A 23,828-nucleotide genomic window follows, 5' to 3' on the forward strand; every position below is an offset into this window, starting at 1 on the left:
AGTGATGATGGAGTGGTGGTGCTAATGCAAGAGCAGAGGGGAGGGGCTTTGAGACTGTGCAGCTAAGGCTAGAAACCCACCCTGCCCTACAGAGCTCTGCCTATCAACACCCTTTGGTCAGGGTGTCAAGGCCTCCCCTTGTCCAGAGAGAAGGCAGGACCTCAGTGTTCTTGGAAGATGTTTGGGAGTCAGAGGTCCTGTTCAGAGGCTGGATGGGTTCTTGGGCCTTTCCAGACTTTCCTGACCTCTCCCCTGTGACTAGAATACCTCACGACAGGACTCTGGCTGACCATGGAGGTCTACTTGAGCTGGCATGTTGGCACATGGGAGGTCCTAATCCTTGGTGGCCTGTCAATAAAGAGACCTGGAGAGACTGTCATAGGCTGGCAGAGAGTGGCAGTACTCATGGAAGAGGCAGGAGCCTCAGGGGAGGGCAGATCAGTCTCCCAGCCCAGTGAGGGCAAGAGCACCTTCCACACAGGAGGCCTGGAGAGAAAGTCCTCCCAATGTCTACCTTGCATGATTCCTGCTGTGCTCGAAACTCCCACCTGGGCAACCTTCTTCCCCAAAGGCTGAGGCACTGGGCAGGGGTCAGTGCTTTCTGTTGCTAGACTAGAGCAAGCAGGCTAACCAGGATACACCTTGAAAAGCCAGAAGGGCCCTGGCATTGTCTATGAGTAGGGTCCCTTTACTGTTCTCAACCCCAGGAAAAATCCCCAGCAGAAAGCACACTGCTTTTCCAGGACTACAGCTCCACCGAAGCTTGGGGCAGGGGGGTTGGGGAGGTGCAGAGCCTGGAACCTCAGCAGAGCCAAGGGGCCAGGGCTGCGGGTGGTGGCAGGCCAGGAGTGTGGAGGCCTATGGACCTCCGTTGCCCATGGTGGGTGCTCAGAGTCACATACAATTACTCACCCAGTGTATCATAATTACCACAAATAGCCCATTAAAAGAAATTATCATCAAGATGATATTAGCAGACAGCAGGGGAAATGAAGAAAGAAAAGTGCTTATTCCCTATTGTCCCTTAATGGGGACAGAGGATGGCCAGTGGGCAGCAGCCAGAGCCTTAACACCACAGCTCAAGAATGGCGTGAAGGGTGGCTTGCCTCAGGCCTATTACAGGCAGATGCTACAGCCCGTTCCTCAGCCCCACATCCAGAACTCCCACATACGGAACTCCAAAGTCTTCAGAAAACCCTGACTTGTGCTCCTGGGACAATGTCCATGTCCATGTCCTGCAAATTCCAAGAACTTAGACATCCCCTAGACATAGTGGTCTGTGCTCAGGTCCCCAAGTCTCCCAAATGCCACCAAAAGGTCGAGTCTGGAGAGAGGTGTAGTCTGTGGGGAGAAGGAGTAAGCCGGAAGGTGGCAGAGACTCCTGAGGGTGAAGGGCTCAGTGAACCAAGGGCTTCAGAGCAGAATGCCAAGGCTCTGTCTAGTGGACCTCTGTGGTTTCAGCCACCATTAGACCCCCTCCCTCTGGTTCCTGGGGACACCTGGGACCAAGTTTACTAAGGACAGGCAGGAGGCCCTCACTGAAAGCAAGGGATTTAGTGACATTCCAGATTTGGCTCCTCTTTCTCTCATCAAAGACACCAAGAGTCGCTCACTTGGGTAGAAAGGTGGACGAGCCTCCTCTGAGAGATTCCCGCTGCCATGGAGAAATGACCAGCCACTGGCAACAGTGATTTCCAAGAAGCTGCCAGACCATAGGCTGGCCCTACCTCAACAACACCTAACATCCTCCAGAAAGCCATAAGGCTATGTCTTACTTGTAACTAACTCAGGACAGCTAACCATGAGCAGGTAACAGGCAGATGATAAAGTATCCACAATGTGGGGCTGGAAAATGGCTCGGTGGTTAGAAGCATGCACATACTGGTCTTTGAGAGGATCTGAGTTTGGATTCCAGAATCCATGCTAGGAACTGTCAGGTGGCTCACAACTATAGGAAACTGCAGCTTCAGGGGGTCGGCAGTACACTTGCATGTATGTGCACATACTCCACACAGAGACATACATGCATGTACATAATTTGAAGAGTAATAAATAAATAAGTAAAAATGTTCTCAATATGGAACAGACTAAATAATTAGAGAAATGGAGCCTGAAAAACCAGAACGCAATGACAGCACAGGCCCTGAGAGATGCAAGGGTGCTCAACCTTGCTATGCGACCCCAGAGGTCAGCAGGACTACTATAAAAGGCGTGAGGCTGAATGAGGTCACATACATCTCCCCAAAGTCAAAGAATCTAGAAGTGGCAGAGTTAGTAACAGGGGCGGGGAGATACACAATCATGGAGCCAGAGAAAGTTTAACGAGGAAATTACTCACCAGCAAGATTAGAAGACAAACGATAGATACAGAGAAAGTGGAGGTGTCATTAAAATGCAGGGATGATCCAGGACACCCAACTTGCTGCACCTGCAGTGGAAACATGAGTGTCGAGGTCTTCAAAGAGACCCTGGAGATCGATGGCACCAGGGCCTCCTTGGCCTTGCAGGAGTCGACAAGTGAGCCTCTGGACAGACAGGCTCGCCCAAATCCAATGTGGCTAGGGGAAAGCTCCAAATGCTGCCGATCTGGTAATAACAAGTGGAATCAAGACCCTACTGGTGGGAGGGGTACAGAGGGAAACCGTCAGTGGGCAGACAGTGTCATTTCACCAGAAGAAATGGTGAAAGCCCTCTAGGGGACAAGTCACAAGAGGGAGGGATTCAAGGTCAGCAATGCTACCCAGGCCTACCTGAGTGGAGGAGGAGCCACAGAGGGTTTAGTGGGGAGCAGCTCAGCTATGGGGACAATGTTGTGAGCACTGAAGAGTGGAGGGAGGTGGTTAAGTGGAAGTGGGAGGAGCCTTTGCTGGTCATCTTGCCATCTTTCTTGGGCCAGGCTCTCTGGGAGGCTCAGGAGCCAATAGTGTAAGCATACACACTGGCCTCCCTTGCTAACAGTGTGACAGTCAGGGCAGGTGCTGGAGACCAGCAGGTGAATCCGATGGCAAGGAGAGCAGAGAAAAATGAGAGACAAGGGCCCTGTAGTGTGCTGCAGCCACAGGCGTTCTAGACACGAGTAGGTGAGATTCGAAGGGGACGATAAAGAGGTGGGCACGGCAGGGAGGAGACCTGCTGTGTGAGCTTGGAGTTGTCCATGGCTCCCTATACCTAACCTTCCCACTCAGCTTGCCTCTCTACAAGTTCCTCTCACCTATCCACATGCCTACCACCCACGCATTCACATGTCCACCCACCCATCCATCCACATTCATCTATCTACCCATCCATCTGCCTGCCCATTCACCTATCCACCCATCTACCCATACATCCACTTATCCATCCATATACCCACCCATTTATCCAACAATCCACCATTCTACCCATCAATACACTTATCCACCCATGCACACACACACACACACACACACACACACACACACACACACACACTTGCATCCATGCATATATACATACATGCATGTATGCATGCATGCATCCATCCATATATCCATCCATGCATGCATACATAGATTCGTGCATATGTACATACATACATGTATGCATACATATATACATGCATGCATTCATCTATCCATGCATACATATATTCGTGCATACGTACATATACATGCATACATACATACCTACATACATGCATATATACATGCATACATATATCCACAGACCCATTCCAAACCATCCATGCATTCCTCTTTCCTGTAACTATCCTCCCCCCATCTCTGATCCACAGGCTCTAGTGCTCTCACAGTGACTTGGTTGCGGTTAGGCAGGTCTTGGAGTACATCTGTGGCTAGCTTGTCTGAGGCTTTCTCTAAAGCAAGGAGGTCCATAGCCCACAGCCCTTATTCAGGTAACATCTTACTCACTGAGAGCCTAGTCATTCTCTCATCCTCTCAGCTGGGTTAATCCCCTACTTCTACTCTTCCCACCCCACCCCCCAAGCCCTAGTTTCAGGTCCTGAATGGAACTATGGGATCACTCACTCTCCTTTCTAAGGCCTTCCCACAAGGACTCTGCAACTAAAACTTATGGTTCCTGAGCTTTCCCGCAGCCAAGAAAGGCCACGTGGCTGACTTCTGGTCATAAGACATAGGCGTACAGGTCTTCCTTAACATATAAGATCTTCCGGGGTCTTTGTTGGAAGATTAGCAGGGAGTCTTTGGCTAAACTGTGTATTCAAGACCAGTCTAGGCTAAATAAGACCATTTCAAAAAAAAAAAACAAACAAACAAACAAACAAAAAAAAACCAACATCATACAAGAAGCAATGGTTTCTTTCTTCCTCCTAGAATAAGATGTAATACCTGGAAGCAGCTAGTCTGGACCACAGGACTTGAAGAATGTAGGCCCAGGTAGAGGAAGCCTGAATGTCAGAGTGCTTCAGGAAGCCGTCATGACCATCAACCTCTGGATTTTCATAAGACAGAAATTCAATTTGCAATACTAAGGATGTAGTTCAATTACTACAGGGCAAGGATGAACAAAAACCTGGTTTAATTGCATACACCAGCTCTGGGGGTGGGGGCAGAGGCAGGAAGATCAGAAATTCAAGGTTATCCTTAGTTATACAGAGTTCAAGGTCAGCCAGGGATACTTGAGATTCTATCTCAAACATATGTTTTGTCTGCTTCATTAAGTCTTTGTCCATTCAACTCTCTCTTATCTGAGTTCCTGTTGCTCACTGCTCATTGCAGCTTTTTGCAGTAAAGATGCGGAAAACTGTGGGTAACTCAAGCCAGTAGATAGATGAGGGTGTGTCCGTGATTGCTCAAGGTGGGGAAGCCCATCCCTTGCCCCTTTCTTGTTGTCTTCAGGAATTGGAGCTCTAAGAGGAAGGGGTCCTGAAGCCCTGCTGCTTGGCTCTCTCCCACAGCAACTTCTGGCCATCTGATGGGTTGTTCCAATCATTCTAAGCCCTGTATGGGAGCCACTATAGCTGAACCCATTTCCCTCTGTGTCCTTGGGGACTGAGTGGGCCAAGGGGGTGATGGTCTCAGCAGGGGAGGGATATACAACCTACTGGACAGTCAGGCTGAGCCCACTCCAGCTTTGCTCCAACCCATCAACAATAACACTAGCTATCCCCACCAACCCCTTCACAGGGGCCTGCAGAAGGTCTCTCCACAGTCCTCAGGCACTCTGAAAAGCTTTTTTGACACCTGAGCTAAATCCTCCTTCCTTCTCAGGCTCCCCTTTCTACCCTCTGGCTCTGTTCTCCCCTCCCCCTCCCCCTTTCTCCGCCCTCCCAACTACCTTTTATCCCTCTTCTCCCTCCCATCCCTTTCTATCTCTATCTCTTCTCTAGGACCTCCCTTGTCCCTCTTTTCCTTTCTTTTTACCCCTTCTCGGCCTCTCCCTCTTCTCCTTCTTCTACCCCTCCTTCTTTTCCTTCTCCATTTTGTCCCCCCTACCCACTCTCCCTTCTTCCCCCCCACCCTCTCTTCCAATCCCTTTTCTCTCCCTCCCTCCGCACTCCTGCTCACTCTTGCAGCCTCACCTCAGCATCTTTGCTTCTGTCCTCTGAACCCAAGCCACGTCCCCTCGCACTGCCCCCATTGGCTGCAACACTTACCTGCTGCTCTGATATAACAGGTCCTATGGATACTGCTCCGCTCCAGGTCCTGGGGTAGCCCAGTCCGCATCTCACACACCAACATACACAAGATGTGCATGTGTCTGCAAGGGCGACCCTGTCAACATATCTGCCAAAGTCACACCCCACCTTGGTGAAGCATAGCCTTCCCCACTCCACCGCTGCCCCAACTATAGCAGAGAAGTAGGAGGTGCCAGCCAGGCAGAGACCAGGACAACAGGCAGGGCGGTGGGTAGGCAAGGAAAGAGAACAGCTTCTCATTGCCCTGACTGCAGCAATGATGGCCTTGCTTTAAGAACCTTAGTGCACCTAGGTACACCTATCTTGGGTTAAAGAAGTCTTGCCAGAAAATTAGGAGAATCTGGGGTGGAGCCTGGGGCATCTGTGCCACCAAAAGGACCCCTAAGGGGTGCCTTGAAGCTACCTTGACAGCACACTAGCATTGAGTAGCCCTTGACCCCTCCTTGCCTCAGCAACCTCTTCAGCATAGTCTGTGCCTGCCATCCCCCAGACCGCTCCAAGGAGTCCAAGCAGACCGCTGCTTGTGTCTGGCACAGTCGGAGTCCTCTAGTCTCCAGCTCATCTCTGAGGACAGGTTTGGAGTGAAAAGAACTGGCTGCCCTTGTAAGCCAGAGCAAGGCTGCTATTGGGAGGCACTGGGGAGGTAGGTCAGGTCTCTGGTGACTTGCACCTGACCACTGGACAGCCTTGAGGGAGGCAGGACAGAGAGGTGGCAGAGTCGAGCCCTTCAGCTCCATCAGAGGTGATGAGGAGAAATCACCCCCAGGCTAGAGCTGATTCTAATTGTCTTCAGGACATTAGACCTTGGTGTCACTGGATGAGAGCGCTGGGGTCACAGCAGTCAGCACAGAGGTAGGGGCCATTAAAGTTAGTGACTTAATGCTCACATCAAAGAACGGGTCTCCAGCCTTTGCTATGGTTGTGGGTCCCCCACAACCCACCCCCAGCACACATCTCCCCAGCCCCAGGCTAATTGGCTGTGACAGCTCAAGCCCTCAGCAGCTGAGCAGTGTCGCTGTGAATTAGGCAGGCGCTGAGCCCGCCAGTCGCAAATTACTCTGCCTCTGCTGTGCTACTGGGCTGTGAGCTCCACGTACTGTGTGTGCCTGCACCTGGGCAGTGCCATAGTGCACTGGGCCAGAGAGTGCAGACACACTAGTCTCCCTCCTTTCTCCTCGTGTAGACCAAGGGTCTCACCTTCTGACAGCCCTTTGAACCCTGACACCTCACATCTTTTGGGGGCCCCGCTGATCTGCCTTGCCTCCTCTCCCCTGCACTCCTGCCTTAGGTTGGTTCTCACTGGCTAGCGATGGCAGGGATGCATCTCTGGCTTCTGACACCCCTCAGTGAGCCCTAGAGGATACTTGGGGCTCATAGAGTAGCCACTGGCCCCCGCCACAGGACACCCTGAGACTTGGAGTATACTCCCTTCTGCTTACAGTAACTCCAGGAAGCCAGCGCTTCTTTCCCACAGTCACTGACACAGTGTTCCCTGTTCTTCCTCTGGCTTCTGGACCTGCAGCATTTGTGGGTTCATACAGCCACTGGGGTGTCATACATTAAAGTAGGGTTTATCCACATCCACTCCTCTGAGATTGTTCACAATCTACAATCCCCCAGTTTTTGCTACTCCCCGGTTCCCTCTGCATGGGAAGTTCTTCCTGGGCTACTCCATCCTGGTTCTCACTCTCTGCATATCCCCCTGGCCCCATCACTCCATCCTGCACATCTGCCTCTCAAGAAGAAGACCTCTGGGTTGGCTCTGTCATATCCAGATTGGTTCACTTCCTCAGAGCCCCCATCACACAGTAGATGCTCAATCAATGCTCAAACAAACGAGTCCCCGTTCCAGGACCTCTCACTTTTTCCAGGACATGCCCGCAGGAGGCAGGGGCAGGGGCAGGGGCAGGGGCAGAACAATTATGGTGATGGGTCATGGTGTGCCCCACTATCCTACCTTGGCTTGGGCTGGGCTTGAATCTAAAAGAGAAGGTGGCAGAGACCCAGTCCTTGCACCCAACAGGGCTTCCCCGGCTTCTAGCCTGACTCCATGGCCTCTGGAACTGTTGAGCAGGCAGCTGGGTTCTGAGGACAGGGCCAGAGGGGGATGAGCAAAGAGAGCTGTAGATCCTGTAGCATTGGTGTCCCGTCAGCATGGCTTCCATGGCTGGCTCAAAGTTCTCACGCTCACTCTTCCCAGAGCAGCTAGTGGATGAAGAAATCCCTAGCTTGAGGCCTGGGCCAGCTTCTTCCTCATGCTTGCCCTGTCCAAGCAGCAACTACATGCACAGGGCCTGGCACCAGGGGACAATTACCCATAAAACCCCTGCCCTTCCCCCTTGGCTTCTATATGTGTCTCATAGGCCTTCATCTGCTGGTGTGTACTCAAGGATCTATGCCCTTGCTTGGAGTCAGCCTTGCGCATGTGCTGGGATGAGGTGACTGTATGTACATATTCTGCACCCATGTGTGTGGCTATCTGCATGCACATATCCATGTGTGCTGGGGTGATGTCCATGTGTGTACACAGCATCGTGGTGTGCCCTCCTTGTGGGTGCTGGGGACACTTGGGTCTTGTCTTGCCTCAGCCTTAGAGCTATCTATAAATAAGAGTTGGGGAGGGGGCTTCAGGGCTTCAGTGTGCACAGGGGGGAGTGGAGAAGGGCAAAGCAGCACCCAGCTGTAGCAGAGACAGGGGAGGTCCACAAGTGGCAGCTCTGGAGCTTATAAATGGGCTGACCAGAATTATCGGCAGGGCCAGGAGCCATAGCCGGGATAGAGCTACCTGAAGCACACAGTAAGACTGCTGGATCCAGGTTTGCAGACTTTTCTGTGAAGTTAGTCTTCTAGGGTCCATGCTGGGTTGTGAGACCTTTGCAGACCACAGGAAAAGGCTAGGCAGCCCCACACCTCCCTCCAGGTCACAGCGATGCTCTCCTGCTAGACCTGCTGTCAGTCATCTTAGTCCCCGTTGGTCCAGAGGAAGCAGGTAGAAGGATGTGTGTGAGGGTTGCTTAGGTGCAGAGTGTGGGTGTAGGCCGAGCAAGCCTTGTCCTCAGGCAGCCTTGTCAGTGAGGTATCTCCCCACCCCAACCCACTCCCTGTCCTCAGACCAGAATGGCTTTGTGGGAGAGGACTGGGGGCCTGATCTGCTCTGAGGCTCAAGAGAATCGGGCTCATGACCGCTTCTTAGAGCATCTACAGAACAGGCAAGACTCCAGATGAACAGTGAACAAAGTTGATTGAAGGCTAACCCCGTTGCTTGTACTATGGTTACCACCTTTGCCTCCACCCCATAGCATTGCCCTCAAGTGGTCCAGATAGGTCCTGGCTGATACCTGGTACTGCTATTGCCCTGACACAACACAGAATAAACAAGTATGCATATCTGCACACACACACACACACACACACACACACACACACACACACACACACACACGGTACCTGCAGAACTCTCAAGCCCATCTTAAATAGAGCTATAAGGCTCTCCTCGAGGTCCCCGACAGCCCACCCCAACCTCCAAGTTAGGAAACAGGATGCCTGAAGCCCTTCCATCCTCAACAAGCTCCTCAAGAACACACTGAGACCGCCCTAGAAAATGGAAGAGCTAAGCTGGGTAGCATGGCCTTTAATCCCAGCATTTGGGAGGCAGAAGCAGGTGGATCTCTAATCCAGGGCTGCTTGGTCTATATAGTGAGTTCCAGGAGAGCCAAGGCCACACAGAGAAATCCTGTCTCAGAAAACAGAAAAGAAAAGAAAAGGGAAAAAAAAAAAAAAAAAAAAAAAAAAAAAAAAAAAAAAAAAAAAAAAAAAAAAAAGGTGGCAGTGGGGTCCTTGTGCACAGGACAGGGCTTCCTTCCCTGCACAGGACAAGGAAAGGCCAAAGGAAACTGTGGTTTCAGAGCTCCCCAAAAGACTTCTAGAACAGCCCATCTTTGAACTCCATATTCATTTGCATGCCTCACTAGTCCTAAAGATAAAGCAGGGTAAAGAGAGAGGGAGGAGAAGGTGAGTGAACTCAGACCTAGTCCCTCACAAATGGAGTAGGATCCCAGGGCAACCCTAAGCCCACAACAACATCCTGTGGCCCCTGAGTACCACACCCAGCAGTGCTAGAGCAGAGTCTCAGAGGGGACAGAGGAAGTCTTGGAGTACTGGATGCTGAGAGGCCAAGGGGCCAGTTGCTGAGCAGGTAGGGCAGACACAGCTATTGCCATCTCTCCCCAGAAGAAATCCATTGGCCACTCAGGCTGGACCCGTCTCTGCCAGTGAAGGGTTCGATATTGGCTCTGCTCTGCGTAATGGAGGGGCAACACAGAGATGTTCTCAGTCTTCTGTTCTTAATCAGGACCTGTCATTGAGCTGCAGCCAAGTTTTCCCCAACTTAGTTCCCTTCTCAGAGAGACTTTTTTTTTTTTTTTGAACTTCCCCAGCAAGGCTGGCTGGCACCTGCAGGTCTCTCCTTGCACCAAATTAGTTCTTATAGTTCACCCCCCAGTTTCTTCCCTTTCCAACATTTTCTCTCCCCCCCCCCCAAAAAAAAAAAAAGACTGGAGCGGTTGCTCCCAGCCTGAGGTCCTACAGTGCTGTCTTCTGAGTTTTATTCTAAGGCATTAGAACAGGGGGATAAAGGTGGCCTGCCTTTCTCTGACCTGAGATCAAGACTCAAACTCAGGCGATTCTCTCAAAGATTCTCTCAAGACTGCGGCTGCTTGTGCAACTGAAGTAGAGCTTCCAACAGAGAGGGAGAGCTGAGGCCTAGGCAGGAGCCAGGCTGGCTCCAAACTTACCGAAGTCAGAACTTTACACTCTACTCTGATGGAGGGAGGGAACTGTCATTTAAAACTTGGCAACTGCCCGAAGAGCAGGGTGAGATTTTTCAAAGATCTCTTACTACCCAAGTCGGGCTTGCATCCTTTGAAGAACAGAAGTTGGGCCACCCCTTGGGAAGGGACAGCTAGCAAGAATGGCTGGGACTGTTTTGGTCACCAGGACACAACTGCAATGCACTTGAAGTCACCACCAAGGCCACCTGGAGCCTCTGCCCTGCCCTGTCCTGCCTCGATGGGGACTCCTAGAAGGCCAGCCACAGAATGCTGTCTTGGTTACTGACATACATTTGCCCCTTGGTCAATTCCTCCCTGCTCTTGCCGATCTGGACATGCCAGCTGCCCTAAAACCCAATCCAAAGACTTTCATATTTTTCTATTCCAAGAGAAACGTGCACAAAATTGAAAGTCACAGACACAACAGCCAGGTTCCAGTGACTTTTGGATCTAAACAGATTTATTTTTTTTTAATTTTTCCTTTCCTCAGTTTCGTAACAAATGAAAAAAAGAGAACACAACAAAAAACAACAACACAAATTTTTTTTCCCAACGATTTGTCTAGCGTCTGTTCAGAAGGCTCAGCAGGAGCCACCTGGGAGCAGCAGAAGACGGAAGGAGTCTCAGAGCACCGGGGCCAAGCCTCAGAAAAACAGATCTCAGCCGGTGCAGACGCGCCCAGCTTAGAACACCCTCCACCGAGCCTCTCTTCCGGCTAGTCCAAAAAAGCGACCAAGCTTTAAAAAAGATTCCACAAACGAAACACAATTTAAATTAAATAAAACACCTTTCCACCCGCCCATGCCAGGAGGTTCAGGCCTAAGCCTCCTCTTTAAAAATTTTTCTTCTAGAACTGTGCATTACTTTTAAAATTCTTTCGCTTCTCTGGAAGGTTAAAATAAGATATATTTCCCCAGGAGTCATAAATACGATCTGGTGCATAGAGAAATAGCAGCGCGGGAGTCCGGGCCAGCCCCAACCCGGCTGAGCACGGCCACCCCCCACCCCCCTCCCCCAGTCGAGTATAGCAGGACAGTGGGACCAACACGCAGGTAAGTTCCTCGGCTTCCCCTACAGGGAGCAGCGAACAGGGTGGGGACAAGCGGGCTGGAAGGCAGGCAGGGCCGGAGCCCTCAGAGCGAATGAGCGAGGAGGGCACATGCGGGCACTCGCCGACCTCCGAGGGCGCACGGGGACCAGGGGATTCCTCCGGGTTTTCTAATTACCAAGCAAAATAAATATTAATGTTGCGAAAATATAACCGCTTTAAAAAGGAGGAGCAGGAAGAGTAAAAACAGGGCAAGGAAACGGAGGCAGAAAGAAAGACGACGGAGGAGCGCAGGGCCGGCGGAGGCTACCGGGAGCTGGTGGCAGCGCGGCCCCGCTGCGACTGGGCGGAGGTTGGGACGCAGAAGTGCGCTCCACGTCTGTACAAGTGGACGCTGCCGAGGAAGTCAGACCTAGCTCGGGCTTCCCTAAGTATTCACCGTTCCCGGGGCGCCGAGGGGACCCCGGCAAAGTCTAGACGGCGACCCCGAAGACGCTCGGACCGGGGCCCGGCGGGAGAGGCGCACCGCGGTAGGTACCTGGAGCTGGGGCTTCGCAGCGGGGCGCGCAGGGCGGACAGGAGGACCCCGGCAGCTGCGGCTGCACCGCCGGAGCGCGGGTCCCGGGTCTCAGAGTCCGAACCGAGACCGGGCGGCCTGCGCAAACTTGTCCCCGGCGGTGGCGAGGCCCAGGGTCCGGAGCTCACAGAAAGAAGTCGGGTGCGCCTTTGGCCGCCCCGGGGCCAGGCTGCGCTGGCGAGGGCTCCCGATGGAAGCCGGCCCCGCCCGCGCCCCCAGGGCCGCCCCGGCCCGCCAACTTCTCGTATTTCTCCTTGTACAGGTCCCGCTCCTTGGCCAGACGCCCCACCTCCAGCTTCAGCTGCTCCACCTGGCTCTGGAGCTGGCACTTCTCGCTCTCCAGAATGTGCCGCTGCTGCACCCGCTTGAAGCGGCACGACTGCGCGTAGCCGCGGTTCTTGAGCGTGCGCCGCTTCTGTTTCAGTCGGATGACCTCCTCCTTGCTGAAGCCGCGGAGCTGCCGGTTCAGCTCCCGCACGGACATGGACACCAGCTGGTCGTCGGAGAAGCGCTCCTCCAAGCGCACGTGGTGGCCCGCGCCGCCTCCGCCGTGACCCGCGCCTCCGCCGTGGTGGCCAGAGCCGCCGTGGTGGTGGTGGTGGTGGTGGTGATGGTGGTGGTGGGCAGAGTGGTGGTGGTGGGCCGTGTGGTGTGCGCCGTGGTGGTGGCTGGCACCCATGTCGTCCCCGCCGCCGCCGCCGCCCGCGAAGCTCTGGCCCCGGAAGGCCTCGTAGGCCGCAGCAGCGGCCGGGTGATGCGCGCCGTGGTGAGCGCCGTGGTGGCCGCTGCCGATGAGCGCCTCCACCGCGTCCTCCGGCGTCAGGTTGAGCGCCTCGGGGTTCAGGTGGTGTTGGTACCCGCTCATCCAGTACAGATCCTCCAGCACCGCTTTTCCTGAGGCGCCCCCGACAGTGCCGGGGCCTCCACTCGGCGGCCCCGGGGCGCCCCCGGTCTGAGCCGCGCTGCCCCCGCCGCCCGCGCCGCCGCCGGTGCCCGGGCTGGGTGCGCAGAAGCTGGGCGAAGAGGGCACCGAGGAACAGGGCGTGCTGAGGGGCGTCGAGGACAGCGAGCCGGGCGGCAGGCGGTGGCAGAAGCGCTCGGCCTCGGGCGGCTCCTTCTTCACCTCGAACTTCATCAGGTCGAAGTCGTTGACGTACTCGATGGCCAGTGGGCTGCTGGGCAGCTCTGCGCCCATCGCCAGCTCCGCGGCCATCGCCCGGGGCCCCAGCCCCGCCGCCGCCGCGCCCGACCGCGCCCCGACGGGCGGCGGGGGAGCGTGGGGGGAGCCGCGGGCTTCTCTCCCCCTAGCTCCCCCCGGGCCGCGGTGGGCGCAGGCTCTGGTCGCGCCGCCAAAGGGCGCACCAAAAGTTTCGTGCTGTCAACTCTGGGCTGCGCTCAGGGGACGCCGCCGGCCAGGCCTCTCGGGCGGCCCCCTGGCCCGCTGCGGGCGGGCGCAGGGCCCCGATCCTGCACTCCTCCTCCTGCTCCTCCGCTGTCCTGGCCTGGAGGGTGCAGAGGCCGCGCCCCGGGTTCTGCCGCGCTCCGGGCTCTCCCGCCCGGCCCCGCCCCGCGCCCCACCCGCGCTGCCGGCCGGCCCCGCCTCCCTCGGCCCAGCGCAGAGCCGCACTAGCCTTTATAGAGACGCGCTTCTGGTCCCGCCTCCCCAGGTGGGGGCCGACGCCCCCGGGCCAATCGGAGCCCCAGACCTGCCGCCTTCATTTGCCTATCCCCATGGCAACCCGGAGCCCAGCTGTCAATCTCCTGCGGGAAACAGCTGTGGGAAGGGGTGGGGAAGGGCCGCCGGCAAGAGGAGTGGGCAGGGCCCCCTGGTGGCCGCCGCATGGGATTGCACAGCAGAGGGCGTGAGACCAAGTGGTCTGGAGGTTCCAGGATCGCAAAGACAGAGAGTGTAGGAGAGCTGAGGACTCTCTGGTCCAGGGGACTCCCTCGGTGTCTCGGATCATTAGGTGGCCTAGCTGGTTGTATCCCGCACCAGGCCCAAGTGGCCTGGAGTCCCCAGAACGGGGACCTCTAGCTATCCTGACACCGGTGACTCCGAGCTGCCCGGGAGCGCCGGCTATTTTTATCCTGTGGTTGGGACGGGTTCAGGAATTCAGTCAACAAAGTTGCTGGCACCTAGGGCGGCGGGATGCACGGTGGAACCGCAGGCCTCTGAGCGGCGTGGTAGGTGGAGTGAGACAGACTCCTGTGGCCACCACGGGGCTAGAGGAGCAGGTCTTGGGGACTACCTGCCTCGAGGGCCCATTTAATGAATGGGGCTGATGGGTCTGGACGCCTGCGGAAAAGCCCACAAGAAAGCTCAGACCCAGCTGCCCACCGGGGCTGTTTGGAGGCGCCTTCCTGGGTGGGCGCGAGTTGGAGTGACAAGTGGAAAGCAGATTGCCACCCTCACACTTGCTGAATGTCTCTCTACAGCTACTGGGAGGCCAATTCAGAGCAAAAGAAAGCCACAAGGGGAACACGGAGGGTGGGTGACAAGATGTGAGTTCTGTGACTCTACCCCCAACCCCCAGAATTCCAGATCCCAACTGAAGATAGAAAGGGAGTGCACTCAGGAGCAACAGCTGGGCTTGACCGGGGGTGGGTGGGTGTTCTCCTCTCGGTTATCTATATTACACGCCGTTGACTATTAAAAATAATAGCTGGGCAATGGTAGTGAGAACCTTTAGCCTCAGCTCTCTCGAGATAGAGGCAAGAAAATTTCTGGGAGTTCAAGGCCAGCCTGCTTCTACAGAACAAGTTCCAGGACAGCAAAGGCTACACAGAGAAACCTTGTCTGGAAAACCCAAAAATCAATCAATCAATCAATCAATCAATCCTTAAATATAAACCATTTGTGCACGGGGGGGAAAAGCCTGCAAGGCTACTCACAGGATACCTATCCCAGGATGTCATGGTGCCAGGCGCTTTGTCTGCTCCCTCCACAGTTGCCTGATATTTTATAGGGGTGCCTGGCAGCTAGGAGTAAATAGCTCCCAACTCCTTCCCTCAGTGTCTGGACACTCGTCACCTTCATATTCATCTGTGCAGAGCTTGGTCTTTAGAAACAACAACAACAAACCATGAGGAAACCCCTACAAAATCTCCCCTCAGCCTGTTTCAAAGAAGGCTTCAGGGAACCATTGGTGGAACTGAATTGAGGAGTCTTCGGGACTCCCCAGTGCTGAGGTGGTAGCCATAGCTGTCAGTGTAATCATGTCCATTCTACAGATGAGAAAGCAAGGCCATAAAAAAGCAGCTGGCTTTGTCCAAGATGGCTTATATCAGGTACACTCGTGGCCAAAGGGGAGCCTTTGAGTTAAGAGCATGAGGTCTCACCAAGAGAGCCAGTATTTCTGCTGTCTCCTGCAGCCTGGCAAAGGCATGGGACCAGGGCACTCAGCCTGAGTCTCAGAAGCTCAGGGCCTTAAGGATGAACTAGATGTCTGGGCACAGCATCCCATGTGGCCTTGGAGATACTCAAAGGGTGCACAGGAGACAGATGATGAGATTGGGCAGCCTGTCTTCTCTTGGCCCACTCCTGGTATGGGTATGGTAGCACACAGCTTCAATCCCAGTACTTGGGAAGCAGAGTTGCAGATCCTTGAGTTCAAGGCCAGCCTGGTCTACAGAGAGTTCCAGGACAGCCAGGGCTACACAGAGAAACCCATCTGGAAGAGGGAAAAAAAAAAAAAAAAAAAAAAAAAAAAAGGAAAGAAAGAAAAGAAAGAGGATATGTTGGTTCCCTTCCAGTGTGCCATCACAAGGTTAGCACCTCAAAAAGAACATGCTCCCTCAACTTTTCAAGGTGTCAGGTCAGGAACATAGGCAGGGACCAACAGGGGCTTCTGTTGGCATTTCCCAGGCTGCAGTAAGTGGTGGTTCATCTAGGAGAGGGTATTTTTTTGACTCCGGGACAGTTGCTGACTTGCTGTTTGCTGGTAGCTAAGGGGTTGGCCGAGTGGAGTGTGGGGAGCACTGAAGAGGCAGGGGGGCCTCAGAAGTGACTGAAGGAAGGGTGAGCCCCGAAAGCAGGGGTGGGAGCCTGGACTGGCAGGGACTGCTTGGCATAAAGGTAGGGCAGCTAGATCAAAGTTAGACCTGCAGGTTGGGGGGGGGATGTTGAGCCTGAGAGACTATGTGTGGCTCAGGGATTCCTCAAGGGCTCTGGGCAAAGGGGAACTGGGCTGTGAGAAGTGCTGAAGACATTGGGGGTGCCCATCATGCCACCCCCAACAAGTACCACCTACCTCCCAAGACTACTCAATGCTACGGCTTGCTATTGGGTTGCTTTGGACTCAGCGTACCAGATAGCTCAGCAGCTCCAACAACTACTGGATGATACCAGCTGAGTACGGTCATTGCACAGGGCACGAGTCACAGGCAAAGCTGATCTAACTTCCATGGTAGGAGGACATCACCCATCAGAAAGCACTGTGCTGTGTGCAAGTGTGACCTGTCATGTTGTATTTAATTCATGGGAACATAGCCACTGGGTGAGGCAGCGTCAGATTACACAGAGCCGAAACTACCCGGTACCCCTAGTTAGAGTGGAGTAAAGGGTCTTACTATGTAGCACAACAGAGCTTTAAACTGAAGGCAATCTTTCTTCTACCTGCTGAATACCGGGGTTACAGTTATGCACCACCATGCCAGGCCAGAAAGTTTTAAACTTCTGTCTCAGGTTAGAGATATGGCTTAGTTGCTTGTCAGTCATACACAAAGTCTCCTGGGTTTGATCTCCACCAAAGCTGGGCATGCTGGTATAGGACTAAAATTCCCGCTCTCAGGATATGGAGGTAAGAGGATCAGAAGTTCAAGGTCAGCTTCATCTACATATTGAGTTCAAGAGCAGACTAGGATAAATGAGGCCTTGTCTCAAAACAACAAAAATATTCTCTTTATTTTCCAGGTGGAGACTGTACAGTTCTATGGCAGCTAAGATGAAGAGACTTGCTTGGGATCATTTATATTTAAAAAGATAGACTGGACTGTGGAGATGGCTTGGTCAGTTAAGTGCTTGTCTTGTAGGCATGAAGACCTGAGTTTGGGTCACTGGAACCCATATATAAAGGTATGTGTGGTGATGTATTTGTGACCCCAGTGATGGCCAGATGGAGAGTGGAAAGAGGAAGATCCCTGGAAACTTGCAGGCCAGCTGCCCTGAACTACATGGTAGAGCTATAGGCCAAGGACAGATTCTGTCTCAAGCGAAAGGCGGAAGGCAGCATCCCAGGCTTCTGATGAGAGTCCTTGCCTTGGCCTTTGCTGTGAGCCGTGTGCTTGCTAAGTGCTGGACACAAAGGTGAGTTACAGCCAGAAGAGCAGCACCTCCCATGGCTGTCTCAGGCTATGCCAGTACTAGGTGAGGACTGGTACCCATTGGGCTATCCAGGACTCCTACCTATCGTGATGCTCCCTGGGAAAGCGAGCACACAAAGTGAGGCTGTCCTTGCTTAGAACCAACCTATGTAGCCAGAGTGCACGAGGATCCTAGCCTGAAAAACCAGCCATGTTCCTTTGCCAGCCTGTGGAGCATCAGCCATAGGGTGAGAGGTGGGAGCAGGGAACAGGTGAGGGCCAGAGTCTGGTATCCTGCTTATCTCTATTCCCTCTACCCAGGAAGAGGAGACCAGAGACTGTGATATTCTCATAGGGGGGTACCCCAGAGGGATGGGGAAGAGGATGCAGGGAAGGCCCTGTAGGCCCAATGACACTGGATGGCTGTGGTATAGATGGTACCTCATTATGGTGAACTTAGCACCTCACATTCTAGGCAAGCATTCTACCTCTACACACCTCCTCCAGGACACAGGTCCAACAGCATGTGCCTCTTCCACCCCCCCACCCCCATCTCCTCTGCTGTTGCTCATGGCTATCCAATGAGGAAGGGCAATCTGAGGGACAGTTCTATACTAATCTGTGGGAGGTGCTAAGGTGGAAGGAATAAAGAGAGGAAGAGTAGGAGAAAGGAGAGGAAGAGGAAAAGGGAGAGGAGGCGCTAAGGGAGAGATGGAGAATGAGAGAGGGGACATGGAGGCTGATGTTAGTTTGTCTGTAGCAGTCAAAGGTAGTTGGTATATCTAGGTTGGGTATTGGGTTACACCTCTGATTGTATGGGCATCTTGTTATTGATCATTACCAAATATATAAGCCTTTGGATAATCTAGGCTTTAGAGTCTCATCTGTACTGAGCCCGTGTGGTTGGCGGGATGGTCCGGGCACTGCCCAGCCTTGCAGAGACAGCATGGAAGATTGGCAGAGCCATCTCCCACGCTGGCATCTTGTGGGTGGCAAGGCTGTGTCTCTAGCTGGCCGTTTCTAGCTGCGGCGCGCACGTGGTTTATGGCCTCGGAACATGACGTCTGAGCTAGGCAGACACGCTGCAGCCTAGACAGTCAGCTTAACCGGAGGCCGCTTTTTAAAAAAATAATTACTACAACACTAATCTGTCCACTCGAGGATGAGATTGATGGCACAGAGCAACCCCCTAATAAAATATCTAGGAGCCTAGTACATGCCAGGTAAGCTGGCTAGCTTGGAAATAGAAAATCCACCCTGTCCATCAAGCTCCAGGGGCCCAATATCAGAAGACTCCGATCCTTTCACTGATAGGTCTCATGCTTTTCTTCTGGACTGGTCTAGGTTCAGCGCCCACCTTTTTGCTAGACTTCCTATAGCAGGCCCTTGATAAAGTGATGCAAGTGACAGTGAGGGGTATCTGTGTACACAGCTAGACCTGCCTATGTTGGACATTTTTTTATGAATCAGCCTCAGTTTTTTTTTTAAATTGAAGCCTGGGTGAGGAAACTCACCTCTTGGGCAGGGACTGTGGCAAGACTGTGAAACAACATACCTATACCTCCTATAGTCTTAAGGGCAGAGGCCATTGCTACTTGCATTGCCACCTGTGTGTGGGTTGGACACCAGGAACAGAAAGGACAGACTTGGTGCAACGAAGGCTGAGGAGCTTGGGGTACTGAGTCACAGCAGGGTATATGGACCCAGGCTACCTGGTAGTGGTGTCACACACTATACTATAGCATGAGGCAGTAGCTGACCTATACAAACATATCAATATAGACAGCAGGACATTGCTGGCCTGCATCACTGGGGCCTATAAATAAACTCACTGATGATCCATTTCTCATCCTTGGAAGGATCATTTGAATGACCCTGTGTCTCCAGTCTTCCCTTCCAGCATCTCTGTGGGAGGAAGCAAGATCTCAACCCAGTCTTCTGGAGACACCTGCAGAGAGGAGGTCTATCCAAGTCATGCCCCTCCCCAGGGCAGCCAGGCCTTCTCTTCCTATGCCTCAGTCCCAGCCTGTCCCTTGTAACTCCAGACTATAATCTGCAACCCAGCAAACCCATTTACATTGACCTGGCCAAAGGGAAAAGCTGCTTCAGAACCTCTAAGGCACACCAGAGTTGGCAAGAGCAGGCCACACTCCTGCCTCCCTCATATGTCCACAGTCCTGGGTTGTGTGGTAGTGAAGACAGGCCAACTAGACACAGGATAAAACCTTTATTGCTGAACATAAAATGCCCACCAGAGAGGCCCGGCCAATAGCCTCTTCCCTGGGCAGGAAGGGTTGGGGGCACCAGTCCTACAGCTACAGCCACTGCCACCACAGGAGACAGGCTGGGATGAAACTCACAGGGCACCCTGATAGATGGGGAGCCAGGGACGAGTCCTAGAGTGAGACTGGGTACCTTTGGAGAAGAGGAGGGGAGGAGGGGAGGAGGGGAGGAGGGGAGGAGGGGAAGAGGGGAGGAGGGGAGGATAATGAATAGGGAATGGACAGGGCATTGGCTTGAGAGAGAACAAGGCCTGGGCACAAAAAGGCCTCCAGAGGCTATGAGCCAAATGGGAGGAGCTATGGATCCCTGCTTATAGCCCCAACTGGGCTCAGTGGCAGGCTGCTTCTCCTCAGGAGCAGTGGTGGGTAGCGCCTCCATCCTCTCCAGGGGTGAGGGTCTGAGGTAGGTGCGGGCTGGTTCCCAGGGAGCCTCACAGGCGTGGTTTGATGTGTAGCGGCTTCCCTATATAGAGAGCAAAGGTCAAGCATCAAGCCACTCCAGCCCAGCAGGAACTTCCCCACTCCAAGTTTCTGGCTGAGGCTCAGGCCTGGGAAAACTACTAGCCCAGGCCTGTCAGCAAAGGTCTGCAAGGAGCCAACCTCCAGGTCCCATCTACCTCTTCAGTCCCTGCCATGAACCAGGCCCTGAGGAGCAGAGAGAAAGGGACCAGGATTCTGCCAGTTCAAGGTCTTCCTGGCTGAGTGGCAGCTTAGGAGGGCCAGGCAGCCCTTGTCCCGTGGGTGAGCCCACAGGTGGGAGCCGAAACACTCTGCAGGCTGAGCTATAAATACTGGGTGCGTGCAGACACGCAGGCACATGCCACACTCACACCTGGGAGCCAGGCTGCCAGACACAGACAAGGCAGGTGTACTCTCAACATGGGAAAACGGAGGTGCAAGAGCAGGTGGCCCCCAAAGGGGTGGGGTCGGACCAGAAAAAGCTGACAGGGTCTGAGGGCAGGAAGGGCAGGAAGGGCAGGAAGCAAAAGGTCCCTGGAGTAGAATATCCTGAGGACTCCTGCCTGGTGGGAGCTTCCTTTTCATAAATGTCCTGTCATTCTCCCAGGTAGCAGTGTCCTGATGGTCACAGCTATTTCAGTGTGGCTCCGTGGCACGGCCCACATGCCCCTGTGAGGCCTCTCTCATTCAGGGCTGTTAATTTCATTCACTGACCAGCCGGCCAAGGACAGGAGTGAGGCCCAGCAGCCAGGCCCAGGCCTGCAGATTCAACAGCCTTGGCCAGGTTAGCCCCCATTTGTCCTCTGGGCTGCTTCAACAGGCACAGGCAGGCTTCCTGCCAGAGACTATCCCAGGCTCAGCTGCACTTGCCCCCTCCAGCTCCCTTCCTGGCTGAATAAGCCTCATGAGTTCTCTGGAGCCCTTTTCTAGCCTGTCCATACAGGGTACTCACACCCTGTGACTCCTTTCCTCCTGGGATTAACTTCTGGGTTCCTGGTCTTTAAAAAATACATGCTACCTCAGGGTCCCCAGCTGCTTCCCAGACAATGCCACCTACATAGAACGAACTGTTGTCTAGTTGGGAAAAGGCCTGGATCATCTACTCTGCACCCAAGAAGGACGATGTAACCAGGAGGCAGCCCCTCCAGCAGGCACTTCAGTGTGCTCAGTGGGGCTGTTAGAGAAGCCTGCAGCAAGCATCTTCCATTAACGTTACGGCCGTGAAATATGACAATAAAATGATAGCCGTATGGTCGCAAATTTGCAGCCCGCCGAGCTGCGTGGGGTTTATCGTCACTCAAACGCGCAGAGAGCTGTAAAATGTTTACAGAAAGGGTCGTTTGCAGCCATAAAATCCTCTTTTCTCTCCTAAACAAGGCTGAGTGGAGCCATTTACCAAGCCCCAAACGCTCATTGGGGAGAGGGAACATCTGTTCTCTCCAGGAGTGTGCGGTGATCTTCCAGAACAAATTAACAGAAATGGGTGCTTTCTAATTAAATCAGCCCTCGCTGGGGTGGTCTTCAAGGCGGCCACTGCTGTGCTTGCTCCTCACTGGCCTGCCCTGGGCACTTGGTACACTAACTCCCAGGCCCCACCCAGAGATGCCATTCTGAGTGTACATTTAAAAAGACCCAGGAGGGGCCAGACTGCTCACCTGAGTCCTTGGTACGGGGGCTCCTGGGGGGCTGGGGCCCAGTCTGGCCTCCTGGGCTTGGAGAGGAATGCAGGGAGATGAAAGATGGCAGCTTGCAGAGGCTGCTGGAGCCTGTTCCTGAGCCTGTCCCACCTGTCCCAGAGACAGCTTCTTCCTGGTCCAAGGAAGGGGTGGGGGAGCTAGTAGAGGGAGAGGAGGAAGGAGAGGAGGCAGCGGTGGCCTTTGAAGACAGGGTAGAGGTAGAGGCTAATACCCTTGGGGAGGGAGGAGGGGAGGCTGGGTCCTCAGTTCTGGAAGCCAGACCACTGGACATCTGCCTGGCAGAGCGCTGAGTAGTAGTAGGCTTCCTGCAGGAAAGGGGGACAAACATGAGGGTGGATGATGTTGGAGAGAGAAGGTACTTGCCAATTACTTGCATGGCGCCTATCCTATAACAGGGCTCCTATCAACCCCATACCAGCCCTAGAGGTCACTGGGCATGTCTATACAGAGCTAAGGCTGGCCTACAGTCCAAGGACATGCTGGGTCCAGAGACGTTCACCTGAAGCAGATGAGGCAGAGGCCTGTGCGATTCCAGCCCCACTCCTCACCTTCTAGAGCCTAGGGCTCTTCTGTGGGAACCCCTATAGTCCACAGGACATGGGCACAGCTCTGATGGCCCCATCCTCCAGAAGCCCACTCCCTTCTCAGAGTGGGGCTCTCAAAGCCTCCATGCATGGGGGTGTTTTTGACTCAGTCCACATTCAGGGATCTAGAACTTAGGCATCTTAGGAGCTCCTGCCTCCAACTGAGATTCCCTTTTGGAGCTAAAGCCCACAATGTTGGGCTTTACCCCAGAGGGTCCTAAATGTCCTCAGAACAGGAATGGGCCACTTCCAGCTCACATAAATTCATATATGCAGCACCCACTAATCTGTCACCTGAGTACATGGCCAGCTGAGGCCTTGCTTCTGGGGGTTCCATCACTGGGCCCTAGGATAGGAGGTGCAGCTGTCCTCCGGCCATGTCGCTTCTGGTTACGATGGAGCAGCTGGCACTGGGAGCCACGGGGACAAATACCCCTGCGGGCAAAGTCAGGACACAGCAGCGTGTGCTTCTTCTTGCACTAGGAGAAGAATAACAGTTGATAGGACGAAGTGGATACTATGGCTACACACAGAGAGGGGGGCCAGATACAGCCCAGTGACAGCTCACTGACCCTGCAAGCTGCCCACCAGGTCAGGAGCTGAAGGCAGCTGCAATGAGGAGGCCACCAGGCTAGAGTTGTTCCACCTGGACATGCACTGAGGGCAGGGCCAGGGCCAGTGCCTGCCTGGGGATTCCCAGAGGCTGAGGCCAGGCTACTGCTGGGGCTCTGCCTGTCTGCTCTGTCTGCCTGTCTCTACTCCAGTGGGTTTGTTTGGAGCAGAGGAAGGTGGGTGGGGCTTGAGGCCTCAGGGGACCTCATGGGATAGGGTTTGGGCTAGGAGCCCAGGCTAGCAGGGAAGGCAGGTCGGCTGAGGCCGGGCATCACTGGGTTAGGGCTGGGCCAGGCACTCGATCCATGGCACCTGTCGTGGGGCTAATTATACCAGTGTAGAGGGTAGGGGGAGGGCCATGCCAGGCAGCAGGTGTCCTAGGCCAAGGCTTAGACTCAGTTTTGTCCACCAGACCATATCAGGGCCTCCAGAAGCCTCTGCCCAGGGTATACTGTCAAGGCCCAGCCAGGGAGAGCCTTAGGGATGGTGACCGGAGCTCAGTGCTCCTGAGCTCTGCTCTGTAGCCCTGCTGCTACAAATCCAAAGCCTCTGCAAGGAGGGGTTCCCTCTTCCCCATTGTTCAGATAGGCACAGCTTGGCAGAGAGAGCCAGAGTCTAGTTAAGCTTGGGCACCCAAACTATACCTTCCACTGGACCAGGAAATAAGAAGCCCCAGGTCAAGCTGAGACACTCCCACTGAACTCACAGGATTTGCCAAGAGTTAAAATCTCAATGGTACCAGAGCAGCTCATGCCAAGTCATGGCTGCAGAATGGTAGGCCAGCAGGATCTAGGCCTCGCAGTG

General features: G+C 54.1%; 2 protein-coding genes across 5 annotated transcripts in view; both read right to left on the reverse strand.

Annotated features, from left to right (window-relative positions):
* Nucleotides 1-12,072: 12,072 nt before the first annotated feature.
* Nucleotides 12,073-13,645, reverse strand: Mafa (MAF bZIP transcription factor A). Its single transcript, XM_034517000.2, has one exon. It carries the CDS (start codon nt 13,300-13,302, stop codon nt 12,214-12,216), a length of 1,089 nt encoding a protein of 362 aa, XP_034372891.1. The 5' UTR covers nt 13,303-13,645; the 3' UTR covers nt 12,073-12,213.
* A 5,953-nt stretch (nt 13,646-19,598) lies between these two features.
* The window catches only part of Zc3h3 (zinc finger CCCH-type containing 3), an 86,267-nt gene continuing 82,037 nt past the window's right edge, over nt 19,599-23,828 (reverse strand). For 3 of the 4 annotated variants that reach the window (XM_034516965.2, XM_076911517.1, XM_076911519.1), the window contains 3 exons: nt 22,707-22,891; nt 21,787-22,133; nt 19,599-20,135 (listed from right to left, as the gene is read on the reverse strand). In XM_034516965.2, the coding sequence (XP_034372856.1) occupies nt 20,104-20,135; nt 21,787-22,133; nt 22,707-22,891 (564 nt within the window). In that variant the 3' untranslated portion in view covers nt 19,599-20,103. The remainder of the gene's footprint in view (nt 20,136-21,786; nt 22,134-22,706; nt 22,892-23,828) is intronic. The other variant, XM_034516966.2, reaches the window with a different exon arrangement.

This window comes from Arvicanthis niloticus, chromosome 13 (genome assembly GCF_011762505.2).
Source record: "Arvicanthis niloticus isolate mArvNil1 chromosome 13, mArvNil1.pat.X, whole genome shotgun sequence".
Lineage (NCBI taxonomy): Eukaryota > Metazoa > Chordata > Mammalia > Rodentia > Muridae > Arvicanthis > Arvicanthis niloticus.

Bases quoted from the DNA above. Each gene is read 5' to 3' on its own strand.
- Mafa (XM_034517000.2), bottom strand. From the start codon at position 13,302: ATGGCCGCGGAGCTGGCGATGGGCGCAGAGCTGCCCAGCAGCCCACTG.